The sequence below is a fragment of the Catharus ustulatus genome, chromosome 5, assembly GCF_009819885.2.
Source record: "Catharus ustulatus isolate bCatUst1 chromosome 5, bCatUst1.pri.v2, whole genome shotgun sequence".
Classification (NCBI taxonomy): domain Eukaryota; kingdom Metazoa; phylum Chordata; class Aves; order Passeriformes; family Turdidae; genus Catharus; species Catharus ustulatus.
This window is the reverse complement of record NC_046225.1, coordinates 12,145,070-12,171,237: the sequence shown is the minus strand read 5'-3', so window position 1 is coordinate 12,171,237 and position 26,168 is coordinate 12,145,070. Positions and strand designations below refer to the sequence as shown.

The 26,168-nt window shown below is 37.2% G+C and overlaps 1 protein-coding gene across 4 annotated transcripts in view; it reads right to left on the bottom strand.

Moving 5' to 3' along the window:
* LRBA (LPS responsive beige-like anchor protein) overlaps window positions 1-26,168 on the bottom strand; it is a 365,003-nt gene that overhangs the window by 276,706 nt on the left and 62,129 nt on the right. For 3 of the 4 annotated variants that reach the window (XM_033059906.1, XM_033059908.1, XM_033059907.1), the window contains exons 22-31: window positions 18,631-19,635; window positions 18,149-18,238; window positions 17,735-17,910; window positions 16,376-16,529; window positions 15,801-15,981; window positions 14,431-14,558; window positions 14,020-14,127; window positions 11,632-11,803; window positions 11,061-11,493; window positions 2,058-2,191 (exon numbers count right to left, since the gene is read on the bottom strand). In XM_033059906.1, coding sequence (XP_032915797.1) covers window positions 2,058-2,191; window positions 11,061-11,493; window positions 11,632-11,803; window positions 14,020-14,127; window positions 14,431-14,558; window positions 15,801-15,981; window positions 16,376-16,529; window positions 17,735-17,910; window positions 18,149-18,238; window positions 18,631-19,635 — 2,581 coding nt within the window. The remainder of the gene's footprint in view (window positions 1-2,057; window positions 2,192-11,060; window positions 11,494-11,631; window positions 11,804-14,019; window positions 14,128-14,430; window positions 14,559-15,800; window positions 15,982-16,375; window positions 16,530-17,734; window positions 17,911-18,148; window positions 18,239-18,630; window positions 19,636-26,168) is intronic. The other variant, XM_033059909.1, reaches the window with a different exon arrangement.

Genomic DNA, 26,168 nt, shown 5'->3' with positions numbered 1-26,168 from the left:
ATTTTTAAAATGTATCAAGCAAATCAATATAAAACTCACTTTAAAAAAACTGATGAGATGTGTTTTTTAATGTGGGAATAATGTTAAACAGCCTTCATATCAACCATGAAATAGCTCCAAATTTACATTCACTACATAAGTCCCTAATCTCAGCACTTTGTTTAAAAAAAAGGTTTAATTTATTTCTTAATTACAAAAGTAAACAGACTTAATAATGAGTGTTAGCTGGAAAAATGAGAACAGTATTGATTCTCTGCTGCATGAAAATAAAAATTAGTGAAAGAATATCTGATTTGAACTCAGAGGAAAATTGTATTAATTATATTTCCATTTTATAGGAAGCTTGCTTATTACTACTTCAATTCTCAAATAAAAAACAAATTAATGCCTTACAGAGAATCTGATTTCAAACTTAAATGTGTGCACTTTACATGAGCAACACTGGATGTAAACCACTCCGACTCTGCAAGATTTTTGTTTCCATGCCATTATTTTACAAGGGAAAAAAGAAACAGTCTCATGTTTTAATCTGTTTAAGGCATGATTTCATTTATCCCTTTACTTTTTCTTTTAATTAATTATATTGCCAGTCTAAACATGTCTATTTTTAATCCTGATTAGTTTCTTTTTATGCATATCAGTTCAGATTACATGTCCAATTTTTGCCAAAACTTCCAGACATGATGGAAGTCACACAGTTACAAACTACATTAGTATTGTTTATTGTCTGGATTTCTCATACATTCTACAGGCACAGGAGTACTTTTTTTTTTCTCCTATATGTTCCTAAAAGATTGACTAAATCTGAAAAATCAATGTTCATCTGTTTTGTTTTTATTAAAAGCAAGTGAATACCTACTTCAGCAATTGTAAAAATAATTGCGATTAAACCCACAACTAAACCAGGTAAATCAGTCAGAAGTTAACAAATTAGCAATTATTTTAAACAATTTCAATGTAGGTGAGGTTTTACTGTTTTTAAAACTGATTAGCTGCTCAGAGCCAATCTTCCCCAAAGAATTGTGGCATTTGAAAATACAGCTAATTCCCCTACTTCAAATATTACTCCTACACTAATATAATGCTACCTCCTGCAGCTTTGGTAGCAAAATGTGTCTCACTCACAAAGAGTAAGACCATATATTTCAATAGCTCTTCTTTCCCTTTAAAATGACTGCAACAAAACCTTTTTGATTTTCCCAAGAAATGGAATGGGCAGTTGAAGATGGAAACAAATACCTTCCAGTTACACAAATATGAGAGGACATGGAAACAGAACACATTTTTCCCCCAGTCCTTGCAGTTTGGTAAGCTCACAAAACCAGGAAGCAAGAAACTCAAACATTGAAAAAAAACCACCAATAATCAGGCATAGCTTGAGATTTCCTCGACTAAGATACAAATCGCTTCTAAGTCTTGAAGTCAAACTTGGTGGGCACAAAGATCCTACACAGCCTTGTGATTCAGACATGGCTAAGTAGAAAAGCATGCCTTTGACACAGCATTTAAGGTTAAACATCATTTATCTCACACAGGACAACCAGAGAGACCAAGGGTTCAAAGGAACACTTGCTTATAAACAACCTACTCAATTTTGTCCCCACTGAAAAAACTGTCCAAAGCAATTAGTTTAGGATCAACACTGAATTTGGCCTCAGGCTAAAGCTATTGGAAACACTTGGATATAATTTCCAGTTCTACTTAGCACTGACACATATACCCCTAGTCAAACACCCCAGAATTATAAATAAGCTTACATTTTATATTATTCATTTGTAATTAAAAAAATGTCTTTAGAATACACCATATTTATAAATGTTAAAGTTAATACAAGTTAATACAGCATGATTGCTCTATCAAAACCGTGAGAAATCTTGAAATGAAGACAACTATTGCTCAGATAGTTGCATTTGTTGCCACATTGGGATTTTTTCCTAACACAATACTACTTTTGTAATTTTGTCTTTATTTTATTAGAATACAGAGTGAATGGTGAGCTAAATAGAAGCAACAGAAGCAATGTTGGTGTTTAGGTTGTTTTATTTCTCCTTACTTACCAGGAGATTCTCCTGACAAATCTGGGGCTTGGGCTGAATCTAAAGAAGAAACCACACTGACAGCGTTTGTGGGAGCACCAATAGCAGCTGCAGAGGAGGAAATGCTTGATTTCTTCGTCGGTACAACAACACTCCTAGGTGAAGACAAAAAGTTTGTAAATCATAACGTATGTGAAGGCTCACACTGCTGTGATCCATTTCTATACATCTACCACTGACACTTCCATGTCCTGCAAAAGTTCCTTTGCTTCCCTAACTTCCTTTTTCAATCATCTTCTGTAGACACCTTAACCTAAGGACACTTCACTTGTTGGTGGTACACTTTTTTATACTACACTTTAATGACTCATCCACTTCCACAGAACCCCAGACTAAAAGCACAAACTTAGAAGACGACCAGGACAAAGGTTTAGCAAAGAAGCTTTTCTTTGCACCTCAGTTTGCCCAAGATCTGGCTTTAAACTTCAGGCAACTATTTACAAAAGATGTAGCAGTACTCAACTTCAAGGTGAATAACCAGTGCTGAAGGATGCATTGGCAGTCTTCTACTCCAGGTATTGTAATGCAGAACAGAAGACTGATTGAAGGATGAAATACCAGAGCTAAAAACATCCTAAAACAATCTGCACGCACATACAAATGGTCACACATCTTAAAAATACGGCTAAGGCATGAATTGAAGTGTATCTTGCCAATCAAATTTTATTTATATAACAAATCAAAACATTCCTTGGAGTTAAGAGAGTATCTCCATCTTTTATACAAGCTAAATGTCAGGCCTTATAGTCAGCATTAAAGACTACATCAGAGGAAGAGATGCAAAGCGACAAGTTAGGCACAGAAATTTATCTGACACATTACAAAGACATGTATTTATGCCATACCAATTTCAATTAAATTGTAGTACTTCATTCCAAAATCCTAAAAGGCCTTGTTAAGCATACGTTAAAGGCATTTTTAATTGCAAGTTAGCTCCATAAACATGCAAAACCCCAGCTAATGAGGTAAAGAGTACGGCTGATATATAATGTACTCCCACTGCAGCGCTTACTTTTAATTACCTGGTGTTAACCATAAGCCGAAAATCTTCAACATTCAATTTATTTAATCACATCTTTTGTTGACAGTAATACAACTACACACTGAAAGTATTCCCTTAATAGCTTTAAAATATTCATTTTCTAAATAAAGTAACTCAGAAACTTGACCTAAATTCAGGTGAGAGAACAACCAAAGAAGTTCTTTCCAATATTTCTGAAACATTCCTTGCTGGAATGGGGAAAGAAGCACTTATTTGACTCCCTTCCTCCATCACAGCATATCAAAGGATGTCACAGAAGCTAGACCACTGATTAAATCAGCCCTCCTCAATGGCCAGAGTAGGCAGGCACCATACTTGGAGGTAGTACATGTCATATCATTATAAGGGTGACTGCTAATGTTAACTAGTCACTAAAAAAATAGAAGCAACAACACCTGAGCCCCAAGTCAAGATATTGTGCCTAAACCATGAATATTGCTCATATGTTCATGTCTGTTTTCCTGAAACATGAACAATGGGCTAAGAAATAAGTCATATATTTAGAGAATTTTTTAAAATTATTGTCACATTACCAATTAATTTTGCACCACCCACGTATAGGAAGGGGATCTCTCATTTTGTGACATTCAATGCCTGGAAATTGTTCTTACTATTCTGCAACATACATCCAAACACCTGGAAGAGGTTAGGAAATGAATACAAGTCTACAGAGTACAAATGCACCCACATTTGCAAACTTTGGGACATTTCTCCAACCTTCAAATTCAGCACTGAAGCCCAGGTGTATTCCTTTAGAGATTTTAAGTCCTTTTACTGTATAGATATCCAACTCAAGAAATACTAATCAATAATATTAAACCCCAAAATGAATAATTTCTCATTTTAAATATGTGTCTATTCAGGTGGATTCCATAAGACCTCGGTGCATGATCTGGAAAAATTTCTTTGCACATCCACTAAGTTACAGCAATAATCATTCATCTGCTGCTAACTAATACAGACACAATTATATTGGATACCATATATTGGATTTGGGAGACTGTTTAGCGACAAATTTCAGTGCACATATAGATGGAAGTTGTGCACGTATAAGTTGTGTTCCAAAACACATAATTCATGTAAATAATTTTAAATTGGAAAATATCGAATTACCTTGAGGGTAAAAACAAGTTCTTCAGAGAAGCTTTCTGTTTCCAGGGCTAATAGCCAACCAAAATTCTCTCAAAACATCAAATCAGAATGGGTGTGTCCTCTGAATGCCTATGAACGCCTGGTTTTTACCCTCTGACTCTACTAAGAGTTCCAAGAACTACAAAGCAGGTGGTATCTAAGTCATAAAGAACACACCAGAACCATACCTTAAAAAATAAAACATATGTGGCAGAATTTTGACCCAATTTAATATTAGAAAAGACTTCTTTCAGATGAAAATCAAGAAATGAACATGCTGGAAGGATCAAGGAAGAGTTTTAGAAGAGGAGTAAGATTTAGCATAACTAAAAGCAGTTCCTCACATGGCAAGTGACAGCTCTGGAACTGCACAGGAGCAAGGATGGCTGTGTGCAGATTGAGCTGTTACCTCACCAAGAGAATGAGCTACCTTATAAACAGGACACAGGAAAGTGCCTGAGTATTCCAGAGTCACCACACATTTCAAACAAGACACAGACTGACTCTCACAAACTTCTCTAAGAGATACACATTGTTTACTATATCCCACTGAAACAGAAGCCCTAGTTTTTAGCTAAAGAGTAAGACTTCAACAAATCTACTTCATAAACTCAACAACAAAAAGGTCCTGTTGGACCTTGGACCCTTGAAAGAAAAGAGAGGCTTTGAACACCTCACCATAGAGCTCAGGCTACTTCAAAACATTGATTTTAGATAGTGATCTGGAAGAGTCAAATGAAATTATGCTATTTTTTAGCCAAAGTAAAATAAACAGTATTTCTGGTGAGGATAGAAGGTCCCTTCCAAGAGCTGTGTCAATCTGATGCACACAGCCAAAAGAAGTGTTGGATATTGTTTAAAAGCATGATGCAAGAAAACCCCAAATTGTGAATGGTCCTGGTCTTCCGGTCAGTTGCCACGACCTTCTGATGCAAAAAAAATCCTTAAAGTAATTCAAGAACCACGAACCAAAACACCCAAATACCCTGACACACTGATTTCACAGCTGTGCACTGCTGCAGTATTGGCAATGTCACATTTATTGCCGTGGATGTCTTCCCTTTAACAGGACAACCAACCAATGTTACAGCTGCAGGATTTGTTTCAGGAGTTTGCACTTCCAGGCCTTCCTCAAAGGTGTGAAAGTAGAGCTCAGGAATCACATACAGATATTCATATTTACCAAGACTGAAAACTAAGATTTTTGAAGAATAAACATCAGTCATGTTTCTTTATTTAAATTCCGAAATTCCTACATTTTTCCTTCCTTGGGTAGTAAAGTGTTATTTTCTTTTAATATTTAGGTGGAATTGCAAATGTGTCCCAAAGAAATATCTTTCCATTAGCTACCAATGTTCCTTTGTGTTCTTCTTTCAAAAGATTATTTAAATGCTAATATAAGAAAAATGAACACAACTGGCATGAAGAATGTGAGACAGTGGAAAATTGAGTTTAAATATTGTAGCAAATAAACTACATAGAAAACATGAAGTGTTCAGCATATTATTAAATCAAGTAAATTTGTCAGAACTGTCTTAAAAATTAATGTGCTTTCAACTTCTCTTAAATAATAGGGCATTTCCTTGTGAAGAGTACACAGATAAGACAGTCCTTTTTCTGCAGCTAAACTGATAAGTGTTTCTGAAAAAGTTAAGTATTGCTACACATGAATAAAATATTCATCAACAAGCTGCTTTAGATTTCCTCAGATCTACAAAAATATTTTACAAAACATCTGTAATCATGCATTAATTTTATCAGAACATGTACATAAAGCTACCTCACATAAGGGCAGAGATGCATCACATGTGAAAAAAAGCATCAATACATTTTACTCCTTAACATTCTCATCAATTAAATTATATTTCTGGGCTACATTTGTATATTAAAACATCCATTACATTAGGTTCCAGCTATAGGATAAATCAAATTTTAAAACTGCACAAAAAATATGCTTAAAGTCTCTTTCAAGGAGACCTCAAGCACCACAGCAAGAAGGACACTTTAGCTGCCTCATTTACATGACTATATTAGATGTTTGCCTGTTTTCATTTAAAATCAAGCATCTAAGGTTTAAAACGAGAATTTACAGCAGGGGAACTGATAAACATAGGCCAGGCAGAGTGAGAACCAGCCACCATAAATACATCTTAGCCAGAAGGTCAGTGTGTTATTAGTCCCAATTATGCTGAAGTGTAAGAAGTCTTCGTGTTGCAGACAATTATTCACTGCTGAATGAGCACAGACCACTGAGCTGAACACTGACTTCCAGCACAGACAAAGGCTTACGCAATAATGATCCATCCTGCCAAATTCCATGAGGATTTACTTATTGAACCCTTCCCTGGTTTCAGTTCACTGATTCTTCTGTTTCAGTATAAAGATAGAAAATATCTACATCTCCTAAACTTTCAGCATTTTCCCAAATATTTACTTTTCATTAAGTTGGCCAAGTCCCCATTTCATTTTAAATATATTTCAAGTTACAAATTTTCTTTGGGTGCAAATCAAATATTCCTAATACAACGTGAGGCAGCCCAAACTGATGACCTCACTGTAATTTAAAAATACTTACAAGAGCTCTGATTCCTCTTGACATACAAGAATTTATACAGATTTAATTCCTGGGTTTTTTTTTTGTTGTTAGCACTGAAAAGCAATGCAGGTGACAGTTTGTCTGAGGACCTACAGGATAATGGTTTTAATTCAAAACCAAAAGAAAATAGCCTTGTTCCAGGCTACCAAAACAATGGCCACTGCAAGACTCCTGTGCAAGGATGTGCAAGGAGCAAAAGACCAATAAAGAGGATCAGAGATTTACTTTTACCTCTATTTTGTGAGCCAGGAAAGCAGCCTGCCATGTCAGTGTCCTTCTATGGGCTCTGCTGTCTGTGGATAATACCCATTCTCTTATGTCTCCCTTGAAATATTCAAGGAGAAAGGAAGAATAAGAGACTCTCAAAACCATGAGAGATCAGAGGATGCAGGGAGGGGAAGAGAAGATATGATGGAAAGAATACAATCAATTTTGCAAGAGAACTTTAAAATCAGCTTGGCAGGGAGAAGACTTCAAATGTTTTGCCTCTCTGGTCCCTGCAGAATGCAAATTGTTGGTGTGCTGAAAGAGCTGAGCTTTCCATCACACATACGTGACTTTAGCTAAAGATTCTCTATTCTCATATTCTGTCTCTACCAACACCTGGCAGGTTTAATGTTGTCAACAAACAGTTTATTCTTTTTGCATTTGAAGCCCAAATCAATGAAGTCTAAGATGCATCCATCCCATACAAAAAGGGACTTGGGTGAAATTTAACTGAAACTACCACACGCAACCACTACAAAGGCATATGCACACCACTGACTGACAAATGAGTAAACACAGGCTGAGCGAAACTAAGCAGCTTACAGACGATGCTCCAAAAAGATAAACAAGCTTATTAACATATCTGTTCAGCAAGTTACAGCACAGCTGCAGATGTAAGCTCTATGGTACAAGATCATGATTTAAGAGCCTATATTCCTCTGAACCCTCAGCATCAGTTTCCTATAATGACATGGTTATTGAATGTTTCCACAAAGAGCAGCAGAAGCCGGGAGAGACTGAGGTTTTATTTTAAAGCATACAGTAAAAATGGCAAGTGATAGGTTATGAGTTTTATTAGACTAACTGAGGAGAAATGTCATCTCTCTTTTTATCCCAAGCTTTGGTTATTCTTATTTCCACTTTATTTCAATTTGCTTGCATTAGTCCCCTCCTCTTTTCCTACACAATTACTATAAATAAGAAAACTGCTGGTTTAGGACCCGCTGAAATCAGAACATTAATTCATGTCCCTGTGGATCCTGGGAAAAAGCCAATGCAAGTCTTGAACTTTATCATGATAAACCCCTGGCACCCACTAATCACAAGATTGTATCTTCCCATAAGATAAGGGGTGGATTTTTGGCATGGGAATGAGCACATACACCTAGCTGTTTGCAAAGGCTTGCAACCTGGCAGCCTTTCAGTAAGGTTTCACTCACATAGCTGTTACTGTATACTCTCCAGCTATGGCTGGGAAGTTGATAATCCTTAAGATATGAGGAGAGTTTTGATTTCTGACACAGCATTCCTGAGATAAATGCAGGATCAGAGAGATGCTTTGAAATTCCCAGAGATACCCTACTGGTAAACTGCTACATGGGAACAACTTATAACAAAGTGCCTTTAAAAAGGGGAAAAAAAAAACCTCACAGAATTTGTGTTTGCCATCAAACAATATATTAAATGTAAACCAGACACAGAAAAGAAGAGAGCATCCCAAGGTCCGTTTTCCTCAAAAAAAATTTCGCAATGTAACTTAGTGTTTTTGCTCACCACAGAGATATCTGTTATTTCCAGCTCCATTCCAGTTTCTTATAAAAAGTGTCAGTTTTTTTATCCCTGGCACAATTCCTTCCTGCTGTGGTAACTAGGTGTCATTTCAGAGCATTTTAAGCAGTCTCACTGCATAAAGTCACCTTCAAGTCGCCATGAAACTTGTCTGTCCATTTAACTTTCAATGTTTCTCACACAATTCTCTTCCTAACTTTAGCTAGTCAGCAACATGCTTTATCATATATCAACATATTTACCATAGATGCAAGTTTGTGTGTGCCACTACCAGTTCATAATCGATTAGAGGTAAGACTTTTATATCTTTAAGTACACTTTTGTCTACCAGACACAGCCACAAAAGCAAGGAGATGAAAAATTCATCCACCTAGGAGCAGAGAGCCACTGACATGCTGAGGTCATATGAAAGTGCTGAAGGACAAAATATTTTATACTACTTCATGATCTTTTCCTCCTATATTTATCCCCACCTATTAAACACAAAATCTTTGGAAAGTAATGCCCACAAGTTATCACAGTCCAGACAGTCACATAAACCCTACAAAACTCTGCTCTTCCATTCACAGCACAGTGTTGCCTACTGCTTCAAGCCATTCATTCCCCTGTACGTATTCCTTCATCAGACCAACTTGCTTTCAGTACCAAGGCAGTAATTAGGCCTCAAGGTTAAGTGAAAGAATAGTAAAAGTTGTTACAGATGTCTGGCACTTTGGAGGTGCAAACAGAACAGTGTCCGTGGGGCAGCAGAAAAGTAAAAGTAATTCAGCAAGTAATTCAACTTTTTTAGTAATCCACTTTATAAAAAACACCACAACTTAAGGGGGTTTTTTGGTTATTTTTGAGTGAATTTGTAACCATACAGGAAAAAGAACACAGAACTGCAAGTGACAGCAGGGCTGCTATCAATGCCCAGTATTTCATTAGTGTACATGTTATCAAATTTAATTGTACAGCTTCCTCTGATAAGGTTTTGTAGGTGTAATCTACCTATGTCAGCCATCAGGGCTGCCCAATTACTTCCTGTCTAGTTAACCTCCTGTACACCAATTCAAATCAGCACAAGCACCACAAACCTTTGGTGTCCACAATAGCTAAAAAATAATTCTTAAATGTAACAGTCATTTCTGTACCAGATCTCCAGACAAATGTTATTGTGTGGCTGAAACCATGCAGCAATGAATAGTTAGAATTTCATGAGACAAAAGCACTGCTCACAGACTAAAACACTGTTATTTGACATCAGCTTCCCACTTGCAGCACAGAGCAATGAGAGGCCTTGAAGGGGAAGCGTCAAAAGCACTTGGGTAGCAGTGAGGAGAGAGGTGTGGCAAATTCTAACTCAGTGTCCCACTTGTACCACTCCTGCTCCCAGAATAAATCCTGCTGTTCAGGGAGAACACAGTATTTACTCTGAGACTGCAAAGGCTGCACACCCCATCTGTGTCTCATCTGGCCAGACACCACTGCCTCTTCCCCCAGCAGGAACAAGGGAGTGTGAGTGGAGCAGGGAGGCTGTGACAGCTGCACCCACACCCCTGGCACCACTGCACTCCTCTCATGGAGCAGCTGGCATTTTGAACAAGGCAGCCACAGACTGCAAAGACATCAGAGCCACAGGAAGTTTGGGAATCAGCAGAGGATCAGATACTGGTATGGTAACAAGGGATCCCCTTGCACCAGACTGACTGCAGGATTTCTGGAAATAACCAGGATTCTTTTTTTGTTTTCTTTGCAGTTGTCAGGAATCCTGAAGATGTAAAAGGCTCTAAGTCTAGTAAAAACCAGTTTGGTTTACTATGCTTGGGAAAAAATATGAAGCTAATGAGACTGAGACATAAGGGACATCAAAATTATTATCAGGAAAGAGTGACTTCATCCTAAAAGGAAAAAAGCAGGAATTCTCCTTTTTGAATTCACTGCAGCATTTGAGTATTAAGATATGTAGAAATTTATTACAATGAAACAAAAAGTTGTTACAACAAAGCAAATCTGACAGCTTAGGGATATTATCTACCAAACGAAAAATGGAAAGAGTTAAAGTAGGCCTTTGGCACCAGAAGGCAGAACACAAATCTACTTTCCCAAATGAGTAGGGGAATATTGTCTATGCAGAAGGACACCTAGATGATTACTCCATTGTTTTTGAACCATTTAGTAAGCTGGTATTCTTTTGTAGGCCCACAATAAAAGAGGTTAGATACAACTTTGTGATGAATACACCTGCTAATCTACACGTCATTATGTTAAGCTATTTAATGTCTATTTTGTTTCTTGAGTTCTTTAAAGCCAACTAAATATGCACAGCAGTCCTCATTTGACAGCACTACATTTAGTAGCTCTGGTGAAGTATGGGTTTTCCTACTCCTTACAAATACCTTAAGTAAAATCAAATTAAGTATTTCAGATGTTACATTACCTGTCAAAGGAATGGAACTGCACAGGCTGCTGAGCAGCAGCTCCATCACCAAGAACTCCAATGAAGGCTGGTGGCAGAAGAGCAGCATCCCCTGCAGTCCCATCAGCTGGTGTGCTCACCAGACTTCTCAAGATGTCCTTCACATTGACATTTTTTGCAGCTGGCACAGACTTACTGTCTTCAGTTCCTGTCTCACTTCCACCCTCCTGAGATTTATTGACTTCTAAGGAGAGTGTGCACAGGACTTCACTGACTGCATCTGGGCCTGCACTGACACTCAGAGCTCCCGCTTCAGCAGCACCTCCCAAACTGTTTGTTTGTGCTGGAGCTGCTTCCTCCCCAAGACCAGAATCCCTTCTCTGCATAGATGCTGTACTTTCTGAATCTTCAGTAGAGGCTGAAGCACCAGGAGTAGCAGATGGGTTCTCCACAACTGTTCATACCAAAAGAACAGAAAACACATTTTAAGGTCATTACTAATGGAGAAACATTCACAACATTGGTCCTAAAGAAGATTTCTACAGCACTTTAAGCCACATTATTTCATTTGGCAAAATACTTAACAGTTCACCTGCAGCAGGAGTCTCATTATTTTCATTTTCTGATTCCTTGAGTGACTGGCTTTGGTTTGGTGGTCGTCTTTCATTCTGGGGTTCCAGTATATCTCTGTATTTCGAAACCATGAGCACAGAAATAAAATATACAACAGCCAAAGCCAAAAACTGAGCCTGTTTACTATCCTCCTGTAAAAAACAGACACACAGAGATTTTTCCATTACAATTTCAGCAGCACTTTTATTTTTCTGTGAAGTATGCCCAGCACTACCATAAACAGAACAAGAGGAAGCTGACATGTCAGCAATGGAAGAACAATTCTCTCTAGTCACAGTTTGTCTCACCTATAAAGCAAAGGAATACAGCACTTGTATTCAAGTGGCACTAATCCTTTCATTTTTCATTTATATGACAACTTTGGCTAAGGTTGTGTGTTTTGAATTCATGTTTTAAATTAGTGTAGGGTCTAGGTTTCCTTTATTCACAGGAGTTTCTCCTGTTACATTTCCTCAAAAGTGCCAAGATATTAACAGCATTTGCAAGGAAAGTATACTCTACAAAACTGGAATATATTGATGAAGGAAAAGGAGCAAATTCCAGAACAAGTGTTAAGGTTTTATTTCATTATCAGATGGTCCAGATGGATATAATCTACTACATACAATTTAAACAAGAATTGACCAATATGCCCTTGCATTACAGTTGTAATTTTATGAAGGGATTTTAAGAAAACCTTGAAAACCTTGAAACCTTGAAATCTTAACATGAACTATGCCAGGTTCCTCCCTAGAGTACTCAGTTGCTCCTAGTGAAACAGAGGGAAAACTGGACATTAAGATTTAGCCTAAGCCAGTCCCTTTTAGCTACCAAAGGGAAAAAAGTTTCATATACTTTTGGGTCACAGAAGAATGGAGTATTTGGATCTTCACTGACCAATCAGTAACAAATGAGTGTTTGGAATTTTTTACCCCTCTTATCTTCCTCTTGACTTGACCCAAAACCTCACCTTACACAGAATACTCACAGTGTGAGATTGAGGAAAGCCACCTACAATAGTAATGATTATAAAGAATTTTCTTGCTAGATGAATATTAAGATGGTTTCTAATTGTACTTAATAAAGTGATGATACAGTGAATTAGAATTGACCCTTCCTTATTTTTCCAGTTATGCTTGGAGAACTGCTTGAAATTAAGCTCATGTACCACTATAAGTACTGCTAGTGGTGGGTAAAGTAGATTCCATGAGAGTTCAGAGTTCAATCTATTAGTGTAGAACTCACAGATACAAATTATGCCACTCCCAGTTCTAAGTGCTGGATACAATGCAAGAAACTGCATGCAAATAAAACATTTAGAAGCAAGCATAAACAGCTCAGACAAAAACTATTCCCAACCAGGTCTTTCAAAGTCTACTTTTTCCCCACAGCTGTACACCTTAGCCAAAAATCAGAGCTATTGCATCATCCTATATTTATTGGGAAACAGAGAACCTGATGGATTAGATATGCAAAAAAAGCAGACGTTGTGGATGGGTGTTGTTTCGGTGGTTTGTTTTATAGAAAAAGGTTCACAAAACGTGCTTGAAGGAATCATTACAAATACTTTAATTGCCACCAGTATGGAGGAATCACTTCCTGTTCTTCTCTTCCACACTGATACTGAAGTAGGGGTTGGAAGAAGCTTGCTTCAATCAATAATTACTAAAGATAAAACTCAAAGTCCTTCACTTTTCTGGACAGAAAAAAAAAGCCACTGTATAAATCATTATACTTGCTAAACAGTCCAATTGTTGTAAACTAAGTTGTGGTGTCCAGGTTTGTGGCCACCAATGACTCACAGCCATTATAGCTGCTGTATTTGCTTACAGAGGTGCTTCTTTCAAGCAATCAATCTCAATTTCCTCAATATCAGCTATAAAGTTGCTGACACAGGGCAACGATATTTTTAGTCAATTCAAGACTAAAAAACATATGCATACTTACAGCACATGCACACAAATTGGTTCCTCTGAGGGGAAGTAAAGGAATTAGAGATGACCTCTAATTTCTAATTAGCTAGAAGAATGTGACTTTTTCAAAATGTATAAACATGTTTATGATACATAAATAGCTCGTCTAGGTACACATTTGTACTAAACATAATTTAATTAATATACAACAGGCAGAATTCCACATAATCAATTCTTAGGAACACAAAGAGCCAGATCAGGAGACAGTTGGGTTTCACCTCTCCCTCTTTCTAATCCCAAACACTACAACAGCTGCAGAGTATTATGAGTTCCTAATTATTGTGAGTAGTATTCCCTTTTTGTATATCCAATTTAGCCAAACTAACACAGAGGAAGTAGTCAGCACAGATACAAGCAGAAAAGCAGCTAAAAAGGACAGGACGTTATTTACTTACTATATCTCTGAACACTACTGCTCGGAGGCGATTAATATCCATATCCTGCAGAAGTCTGTCATGGTCCCGGATTGGAGAAATGCCACCAGTCACAATGTCCACAGGACTCTATTTAAAGAAAAACAATTGTTTAAGATCTTGTTTTTAAAAGCATTCTACCAAGAATCATTAGGTGTGTACATTCACCCACTGTATGTCATATTGCCATAACTAGAGCAGAAAGACCAGATATGCATTTCATCTTTAAAGGAGAAAAAAACTGGTCATTTCTTGGGACAGATTTAATTTCTAGCCACCACACTTCAGGTCTGTTAAAATATCAGTGGTGCAGGTACAAATTTAAAAACTTAGCCCTCTGTACAGAGCAACCATTATTCACTTCTGTGTTTCTGAATGTGGTCTTAAACTTGCCTTTGCTGCAGACTTTGCTGATCCTATAAAGCCTTGAACTGTTTTTTGGTTCTTCCCAGCGTCTCCAACAGGCTTCATCTGTGCATGCTGCTGACACTCCAAGCAATTTCTTACTGCTACTGCACATACTTGAGGGGAAAAGAAACATTAAGAGTTATTCTGAGAAATAGTGTTGTTCTATATTCCCTTACAGAAATGTATAATATAATTTTGTTCACCACTTAAAACTGAAAACATTTTGCTTCCGTAAGTTTCAGAAAGTTGCAAAACAATGTTCAAAATTCTTTAATCATTTAAAACTAATAATGAATGCTACACTATTAGAACATATATGCTGTATCTAATGGATACTTCAAAGTGAGTAAGTGAGCATCCCTCATTGCAATTTTACCATGCATACAACCAGGGGGTGGGAAGGGTGAAGACAGCTAAATTTCACGAACTATCAAGGGAGAAGACAAGTGATACACCAGTGAAACAAATGGTAACGTTTGCTTCACAATACTCTTGTTACTCTTGGGCTAAAAGTTCTGAAGTTACACAACTCTTTTTTTTTAACCGCACATTTGTGCCCTGTTTCATCTTCTAATATTTATTTTCAAAGGAAAAAAGAACTACCCCACCTCTATACCTGTTTGCATCCCATAAATCTTGCTCTACCTGCACAAAGTTTTAATTGCCTAGAAAGGGAGAGGAAGGCTAGTTACTGTTGAGGTTCTGAGCTGCTCTGGCACTCATGCAAATTAAACTTTTCATTACAAAAAGTCCTACAGCATGCAAAAAAGCATGAATTCTCTCCTCCTGTATTAACTATCTGGACCCCGCTATGATCTCATACGTTCTCATTTTCAGAATATTTGTTACTTTTTTTAGGTACCTGACCATTTTCTTTCAATCCAAATTGAAGCAAACACACTGTAACAATGAGATACAATTACTGCCAATTTGAACCCTTCAGAAATTCACACCTCCAGTTTTCACCATACCCTCATATACTGACCCTCAAGTGTTCAACCTCTTATCTAAGTATTGCAAAGCTTCATTTTTTTATACAGTACAAGATTACTTTGCTTAAAGTTGCTATATTCTCAGCCTTGATTATTAGGGGAACTTCAGCAAAAAAAAAATTCCTCATAGATAAAATGAAAACAGGCTACCAAACTTAATTTATATGATTCAAACTTTTAGAGAGGAACATTATATATATATATATATGCATGCATTGCAGAACACAGTAAAACTGTAAAAGATCTTAATTAAACTACATTTAATCTTGATTTAACAAAACAAGGGGGACAGAAAAAAATAAAGTTGCTAACTACTTAGTAACTGCAAGCTCCTATGCTCATTAAGTGGTCTTATTTGCTTACCCAGACGAAGACATTGTCGCAGAATTCCTCCAGATGACATATTTTTCTCAGACTCAATTTCAGTGAAACCAAGAGAGCTTGCAAAAATTAGCACATCCACAAGGTTGATTAATCTCTGGAGAAATGTTAAAGATGCTTCTACTGAAAGTCCTTGAGTTGGCTCAATATTCTCCAACTCATGCTAAAGAAAAATGGAAAGCAACATTTACTTCTTCACAAAGATAATATTCCTGCATGCTAAATGGGCTGGAAGCCCACTATCAGTCACATTCAAAAATAATAATTACTCATATTCTAGGAACAATCATTAGTATTGGTATTTAATCCCATTCCAGACCACTGTGGGGCAACAAAGGCAGGAAACTTTTTTTTCTGTCTTCAGGCAAAGAAGGCAAGCACCTAATTTATCTTAGGGAAAGAGTGGAGGCAGCAAAGGGAGGAAAGACATGCCTGTGGAAACACCCCACATGCACTTCCCATTTCCCAAAAGGACAGATATAATAATTAATACATTCCATGAAGAAAGGCATCCTCCCACTAGTGAGGGATTTTCAAATAAAAATGGAATTTCTTACAGTAGCAGATGTGGCAGCAGAAAGCAATGGCAAGATACCACCACAGGCCATGATCATGTTGTCCATCACTTGAGAGATGAGGTGGATTGTGTTGTGCACAAACACCACATTGTCACTGCTATTCACAAAGTCCATCACAGTTTTTGTAGAATGGCTGTCCAAAAATGAAAAAATTGGGGAAAAACAAAATACATTCAGAATAGGACTTTATTTTTGGTGTATTTTAACGTATTTCTCTTTTTGCAAAACTAAAACCAGACACTTAGTAGGGGGGCAGCAAATAACACTTGACTGTAAGGGTCAACTGATATATCTCAATCTAAACCTAAAACTACATTTCCTTGCTATTCATAAACTGCTCAAGATCACAGGCTGCTAAAAACACCAAGATGACTGCTAATCCTCATTTGTTTAAAGATACATTATAGGCTGGTCTAGGATTGCTTGTTAGTAAAAGTCACTGTATCAGGAAACAGAATAAAGTCTTCTGCAACAGTGAACTAGATTTGAACTTAAATCTTTGGAAAACTAAAGCAAATACTAATGATTTCTCAGAGAAATTAAAAATCCACAAACCACAAAAACTTAGATGAAACTTTCCAAAACAGAGGCCAAAATAGAAATACATTTTAGCTATTACCTGCAGATGTCCTCATAGGGTAACCTAAACATATCCTAAAAATTATAGTCAGACAAAAATTCACTTCAGTTTAAATTGCTTGAATCACTTAACTACTCTGTTTCTTCATCCTGACATTCCTTTTTATCAGGTCAGTACAGTTATAAGGTTCAATTTAAATTTGACACTCACTACTACAAGCTAACAATGGACACCCCTCTCATTTCAGTTATTCAACCTTAAAATTAAATCTCAGAATTGCTGTTGTTTTCAAAGATCTTCATGATTATGTTCCAGATCCCTGTTAGAAGTTAATCTTCAAATTAACATCTCTGGGTTCACAGAGCCCCATCAAAGCAGCAACTCAGTGTGTGAAAATGCAGAAGCAAGAAATAATATTCTTTATCCACATTTAGATAAGAATAGAAGACACAGGTTCTTAAATAGATCAGGAAAATTTAAATCTTGGTTGAATAAAAATCAACAGCAAGACTGCCACTGACTTAAATGTAGCCAGGATTACAGTCCACATCTGTGTGCAGGCCCTTGAATCAATACACATTTATGCCTGTAAAGAGTCTTAAAAAAAAAAAAGAAATCTGAGAATAATTTGGTGCAGGTCACAAAATAAGTCAAGCTATTGAATAATGAGTAGAACACCAGATGTCCACGAGTCTATGTCAATGAGCCCCTTATAATAGAACCCAGACTGGATCATTCCCATAAAGCACAGGATGTACCTTCTCCACATTTGAATATCTGTTTCTATGGAGAAGAGCAGGTCTGTGAGTAGGCGTTGGTGCATCAGTGACCACTTGAACTCGGGAATACGGAATACAGATGACCTCGTGTCCCTCCTCTGCCCATCTGATGGGGCAGCCAGCTCCTGTCCTGAGGAAACCTGCTGCCTCGAGGGCTGAATGCAGCCAAAAAAGAAAACAAAACAAAACACACACTCTGGTTATTAGTTCCCATGGTACATGCCGAAATGCATTTAAGAGACTTGAGATTTTAGATACCCAGCAAGTCCAGACTGTGTACTAAAACTATCACACAAAGGCTATTTGATGGATATACCAGAACTACAAACTAGGCTACAGCTGCACTACCACACCTGCTGGTCTAGGTATTCACAAGCAGCCACCCAACCTTACCAGGGGGGGAGAATATGTCGCTGTAGACAGTGGTTTTCCTCCTTTAAGGAAGAATGGTGCAGATTGAAGAGCATCCATTAAGAGGTATCTCTGCAGAAGGGAAGTACTCAGAGACATGACTATTCAACCATTAAAAACTGGATTAGAAACTAAGGACTAGAGGGGTGGAACACTGCAGTACACAACAGAAGCCTAGTCTTAATTTATATTTGTACAAAAAAGGTAGGATGACATGTCCATCTAGCCAAATACTCAGTTTATATCAGCATTCATATGTGGATGTATAAAAATCTTGGAGACTTCTCAGTACACAAATAAATAACAGCTTTTTAACCCAGGGTTAAAATTATTTTATCAACAACTCACAAAAATCACACACATTATAATCCCCAGAATGTTTAGGCATGCTTTCTCAAAAAATTCATTTTAAAAAACTTCCTTTTATTTTTAAGCTAGACAGATTAAGGACAGGTAGAATTTACCTCAGGCAAGGATCTGGGGGGCAGAGGCGCTTCCAGACGTGAGTTAGCTTTCAGCTCCAGTCTTTCTGTATCTGATGCAACACTGGAAACATCAAGCTTGGCAATTCTTCTGTCAGAGGCTCCAGCAGGCTCTGCCACTTGTGCACTTGCATTTTCCACAGTTGTTTTGGTTTCACTAGTAACTACGTTTCCTTCCTTCAGCTTCTTTTGTCCAGTTGAATCCCGCTGAGTTACTACTTGTGGAACTTCAGAACTCACTGTCTCTGGCAAAGGCAGTTCTTGTTTCTTCTCATGAACACCTTCAGTACCCTCAGATTTCAAAAGCCCACTTTCAGGCTGCTTCTCTGCTGCTTCTTCCTGCTTTGTCACTTCACTTGCATTAGAGCCACATTCCCTGTTCCCTTCTGCAAATTCTTCTGAAGGTAAAGACAAACTACTTTCATCTTTCAAATCAACAAAGTCATCTTCGTCTTCCACCTCTACTTTTTCCAGTCTTTCTGGACTCAGAGCTTCTCCTTCCACAGGAGTTTGCATGGTTAAAGAAGCACCTGTTTCTTCCACTAGTTCATCAGCTTTGCTAGAATCTTCAATTGCTTCAGCTATTCCAGTACTGATTTCTGAGACACTGGGCTTCACTGTTTCTGATTCTAGAGACAATTCCACACAAGGCACTGGTTTTAAATCCTGTGTAGTACCCATATCCTCTTCCTCTAATTCCTCCTTATGATTAGACACTGAATGAGTTGGTTGGCCACCATCTGATGAGTTTTCTTTCTCTTCCTTTTCAGTTCTGCACTCTGTATCACCATCAGTAATGCAGGAAGGAGCAGCAGCATTTTCTTTTAACTCCAAAGATTGTTGTTTTCCCTTGGTTTCAGCTTCCTTGCTAATCCCAGAGATTGTTCTAATTGGAGTTGAAGAACATACTCCACTCCCTTCACCTCCTTTCCCTTGGTACTCCTTGTACATTTGGGAAAGACTCTCTTTGTGCATTTCAAAAGTTACCTAAAAGAACAGAGTTCAAAGGACATTAAAAACTGTATATGAATGACTGTTTTCTTGGGGGGGGGGTGTGGGGGAAACAAAAAACCAAAACCAAAATCAATGCTCAAATCACAAATTTATATTGGATACTGTCTTTTTTATAAAAAAACCCTGCATATTAGATATCCCTTCAACTGACAGCAAGTTTTTCTTACATGTACCTGGTTTTCCTTGCTAAAAGGAAGAAAAAAAGTAAAGCCAGTGTCAAAAAACCCCAACCAGACTGATCCAAAGGACATCCTAAGCATAAGATCCACACAATTACTAGATTTGAAAACCTCAGGTTTTTTGTGAAAGGGAAGGCTGTGACTAGTAGCAGAGCTTTTACATCTTTTTAGCACCTTGATTATGCTCAAAAATCCAAAATAGACATAAAATTTTAAACATTTTACACCAGGAAGTACAATCTCAGAAAGAGAGAGCAGAGAGAAGTATCTAAAACCAAAATCCTGTGGATCCCCAAATGATACCTAAAATTCTCCAGAGGACACTTCCTCTGGTGAGTGCTATTCACCCCATCTCAGCCTGAGAAAAAGTAAACTGATTAAAGTGAAAAGACTTCTCTACTCCTCAGCTGTAAACACTATTGTTGTTTCTAGGTATTTTAAAAAAATCCAGATAGAACAAATCTTTATATACACACCAATAAAACTCATTTGCCCAAATAAATAGCTGTGTTTTAAAAAGTAAAATATCACTAGACTAACTTCACTGTTACAAAATTTAGTTTATCCATACCTTTCCATTTAGGATTTAGATTTATATTCCATAACACAAGTGTTTATTTATCTGTAAGCTCAGTCCTCAAAATTTTCCCAACATAAGCTCCACCTGAGGGCTGTTATTTTAAATTCATTTTCTGTATCATAAATATTTTCCATTGGCAAAGCGGAGCAACGCATTCCACTAAATACACAAACACACATTTCCTTATTCTCTCACATACTCAGCTCATTCATTTGGATCTCATCTAAAAATTCCACGTACATGGTATTCAAAGTGATGATTAGTCAGTAGGAATATCTTTCCTTAAGATGACACAGAGAAGTCAAAATATATTTTTTCAGATCAAAATGATATTAGAAATCACAGTTAACAAATCAGAGATTAAAAAAAAAAAAGAGCAAAGACAAAAAGTATTTTTGGCAGATTCTGATGTCAGTATTAGCTTTCTAACATATTATTTTCTCCATCAGTGAAGTATATTAAAGCACTGCAGGAGCAATGCACTATTTTAACATGACCTGAAGCATACTATTCATTCAAGTTGATTTAATTGAAACTTGTGTCTAGAAACAGAACTGGGATATCTAACTCGGCTTGTTTAAAAAAAAAAGTCTTCCCATACTAGTTTTCATTCAGTTATGTACCAAAAAAAATAAATAAAAAAGGTGTGAATGAATGAATTAAAAGATTGAAAGATCATCCATCTGTCACAATGGATCCATAAATTATTTTATTTTAGGGTTTTGCTAAAAAGAGCGTGAGGGGGGCATGATTGCTTTAGAAATACTTCCTGAATTGTACCACAATCAGAATGTCAAAAGCAATACAAAATAGATCATGCAAATAAGCTGACCCTCACACTTTTCACTTGTTTTCCAAAACATGGTAAGGCAAAGCTGCCACTGTAGGTCTAATCCCTACTTTGTTGAAGAAAGAATCTTAACAACTTGAACTTATCTCCAGCTAGTTTTCCCTCTTCTCTCTCTCCCTGTTGTTTCCTCCATTTCCAAAACTACTGAAAAGATTTTTTTTAACAAGCCATAAAGAGATATTTAACAAATGAAATGTCATTTTTTGCTTTCAGCAAAACTTCCTTGTACTTCCCAGAAAGCACACTGCCCCACAATATTTAACAGTGTGAACATCTGTATTTTCACGAATCATCCCAGTGCAAATCTCATTAAACTCACACGTAGGAGTAAAAGCTACCAAGTTTATGGCTTCTCACTTTCCATGGGCACAGTCTGTAGGGCAGGCAACTCCTTTTGAAGAAATGGGCAGGCAGTTGTATCTCAGTTGGTACAACATGAGACCTACTCTTTCACTATAATGTTTTTCTCTTGTGTGCTACCAAGCCCCGTCTCCTTGACAAAAGCCTATTGTAGCTTCAGATTTTTCCTTACCAGTCAATTGATCATCACCTAAATCAACCTTGCTTGAAAATAAATCAAAATCTTTTCTCCATTAGTCAGGATTGTGAGCTTGCTTTTACTTTCCTCCCTCCCCTCAGAATCCTGAACTTCACCATTTCATGGTCACTGTAGCCAAGGTTGCCTCTCACCTCCACATTTCCAACCAGGTATGGTCAACATTCAAAAACACAATGTATGGTACAGGGTGCAACACTATTTCACAACTAATTTCATCTGAAACCTGGAACAGGCAATGCTTTGGAGGATGTTACAGAGCAATACTGAAAACAAAACTGCAGGGTTATAAATTGTTATGAAAAAGAAATAGAAAAAAAGGTCAGAAGGTCAATCCTGACAACTTGTCTTCACAGATGGGTAATGTAAACTAAATCCAAAGAAAATCTGATGAGAATCTACACTGATTTCAGAACAATGCAAGAAACTAAGGAGAGAAACACTGGTGAAGAAAATTAGGCAGTATGGAATTAAAGGAAAACATCACTCCCCAAAAAAAACCAAAATCCACTCAACGAGGAAAGCAATTTGTACTTTGACCATACATATCAACAAGAATTCATGTTACAATGTATTAAATGCTGTCCTTTAAATAAAATTCAATTTAAAATACCAAGGCACAGAATTAGAGAGACCACATGAAACAGCATTTTTCTAACATCCATTTCGAGTCCAGGGGTTCCTTATATAAAAAAGGACACAAATTTCAGAAATTCTGCTTTGTAAAACCCAACTTTTCAACGAGGCTCTATAAACACTTCTGATCAATATATCAATCTGTAATTTGGTTTGACAGGAAACCAAGAAACTGTGGCACTACAATGGAGGCACCAGACAATTCTTCCCCCACAACTTCTATTGCCTGATGTGGCATTTATGAAGCACACAAGTACACAAAGCCAAACTATACATACAAAACAAAACACCTAAGGTTAACAAAATCAGTACCAACAAAAAATGCAAAATGAAGTAGAAGTTATTATTATTGAAAGCAAGTACACAGAGCACATAAAGGTATTAAAGATTAAACATTAGTATCTGCAAGCCCACAACAATTTACAAGACAACTGCTACCTTGAAGAACCTTAAATGCACATAAGTAATTTTTTATTTTCCTTAAGGCATTTGCAACTGTAAAGCTGATAATACAAAATTAATTACCAGAAATTGTTCTAAATTAGTGAGCTAAAAGGCCAATCATTAATCTTCACCATCATTTGATAGTTAATCCATAGCTGTCTGCAATGCTTGGAATGCATCTCTACACACCACCAGTTGAAGACACTTGTGAGCTAATAACTGCAACATTTGCCTCTGCCATTAATTTTAACTTAATTTGACATCCAACATTTACTAATTACCAAGTAGAAAAATTAGCATACAGCAATGAGAAAGGGTAAGATGATTGACATTTGCATTAAAGAACATAGAGAAATTATATTAACTACACATTAAGATTTTGGCCTTTTTTTCCATTTTCAGGTGGGCAATTTCATAGAGTAGAGATAGAAGGGAATATCTTGCCAGACAGGTCAGACAATTATATATATATTGCTGTTTCCTTATAGAGTTTGCTCATCACAAACCAGCTCCTGTGTTGGTTTAAATAAACTCTTCATTATAAATGAATAAACTCTTCATAATTCCAAAAAGCATCACAACTTTTTAAATCTTAGCTAGGATTTTATTGACCTGTTTTTTCCACTTCTCTACTCTTTCAAAAGTGTAATCCAATCTCCAAGCACAAACAGGTCTGCTTAGACAGGAGACAGCACTATCAGAGATATCAAAACTAATTTTCAACTCAGCACATGAAAAGATACAAAGGTACTGTGTTCACCACATTCTGTACCCAGTGACTTGAGGGATCTCTGGGCTATTTCTGAGTGGTTCAGAGAAGAAAGCTAGGAAAACCAAGTTAAAATACACTTTGCAGGACACTACATGTGAGACATTTCTAGGAGTGTAAACTTCCACCAGAAATGCATTCAGTGATGTCCAAGGTGGGGGGAAACCACTGTTCCAAGATGGTTTCATGCTCCTGTATCTTGCATTTTCACCTAAGCAGCAACAGTTCTGTCTTTTCTTTTTATTCACCTTGAGAAAAAAAATAACTTCTAGAAAAAGAAAGCAAGTACTAGTCAATATAATTCATAAAAGTCTGCTTATCAGAGGGAGAATTTTATGTATGTCAGCAGCATTTTATTTCAACTCAAGTCAAAGTATAGTTTATTGTTACATCATCATGCAACAATAAATTCAAACTCCATGCTGAACACGTATTAGCTCATTTTCACTAAGGAAATTATTGCTTTTAATGAATTTAAAATGCAAGACATGAGCACACACAATTGTCTCAAGGTATGTATTTTCTCACTACCTCAAACCCTGCCACCATTCCTACAGTTCAAACCCTATCTTGTACACATTGGATGTTCAGCTATTAACAAAAATATTCTGTGACTAAATTCAGCATTTGTCACCCCATTGTTGCAATGCCCAATGAGAAGTTTTATGCACTGCTCAATTCTGCCATCCTTTTCCAGTATCTCCACATATTATTGGCAGCCCTACAGTAGAGACTCTAGACCCATCTTTTCAAATCATGGCCAGGAGATCTAATTCAGGCCCCACAATGTGAACAGAGGTAGCTGCAATTATGGAGGAGGATTGCTTCAAATTGCAGCAACAGCAAAGAAAATCACTAACAATTCTTGAGGCTGCAGACACATGTCCCATCTTCTGGTGATTTTTAATACCAAGTCATAGAGATCAGAATCCTCTCTCTCAAGTCTTTTTCACTCAGGAAGACTATTTCAGAGCTACTTGCCTCTTTATGCACCAGCTCTCTCCACTGCAAATGTTTCTGTAATTCTTCTTTTGGAAAGCTCTGGCACTTAGTAGCAAATCTCTATTACACTCATCTTTTAAGGCTTCTCTTCAGCATTATAAAGGTTTTTGCCTGCTTTATAAATTCTCAGTTTACCTTGCTCCCTTCTATTCTATCCCCATTTCTTTCAGCTTGGATTAGTCAAATGTTAGCATGCTGCAGCTTTACTCATGACACTGCACTCCCTCAAACCAAGTGAATAATGGGATGGAGGAGCTCCCCATTAACCACACACTGCATGTGTAAGAGCCCATCACTGGTGCACATCTCTGCCTGCTGAACAAGGAAAACAGTTTCTTCTCCCTGGTGCCATTGGTTAGAAAAGCCTTCCCACAAACCTGATACAAAAGAAGCTGTAACAAGGAAACACCTTTTAAAGGTGAGGGACTGCCTAACCACAACACATCTTGGGGGATGCACATTCCAGTCCCCAAGCTCCTTCTGCTTTCCATAACTCAGGTGACAAGCTGAGAATCATTTCTATGTAGAATAATATTTACTGAAAGTAACTATTTACACCATTAGAATTAATGTAATATTGAATAATTTCAAGAGTATTCCCAGCTTTGTTTCACTGACATATTGGGCTCAAGTGACAACCAAAAACCTGCAGTGGGACAATGACCCTCTGGGCCAGGTACCTCTGCTTCCCCTCAGGGCAATGCAGATACATTTTTCAGAGGACTGAAGAACACCTGAAGCCTTCAAAATTCCCTGGGAGATGAAGATTTCTGCTGTGGGAGACCCTCCTGCCCTCATGACAGGGATAAAAACCAGACAAAACCATCCTAAAACAATCCTGGATGCCAACAGGATTTGGACTCCAGATTCCAATGGCCTCTTACCTTCTACAACTACTGAGTCACATTCTCTGCAATTTACTTTTTTAATTGCCACCATATATTAACTCCTCCACCACCCAATCTTTGCAGCTTTTGCCAGTTTTCCCTCATCAGACAGTGATGAAAACCTGGCAAACACAGCACACAGAAATGCTCTGGGGCTCCCCCACACACTTTAAATTAAACAGGCAGGGCACACAAGAATATACAAGATTACTTTACACTCACAGTGTTTATTACAACTGTACTTTGGACTGAAAACTGACAATTAGTTAGAAATACACTGTACTGCAAAGTCCCTCTATTAACATTTTCAGATTAAACTTCTCATTAAGATCAGTGAATAAAATTTTTCCTCTTAAACAGCAACAGAACTGCAGCTTACACATATTAATTAACAACTCTAAGTCTTACTCACTGAAAACTTCTTGAGTTACTAAAAACTAAAAATAAAAACCATTCTTCACCTGAATATATTTTCTTTAACAGAAAGGTAACATGAATCAACTTTTAAGTAGTAAAATACATTTAAGGGCCTGAAATAAGCAGATGTTAGTCTTCCCAGTACTTTAAAACACTCAGATAATTTAAGAGTGTATTATAAAGTGT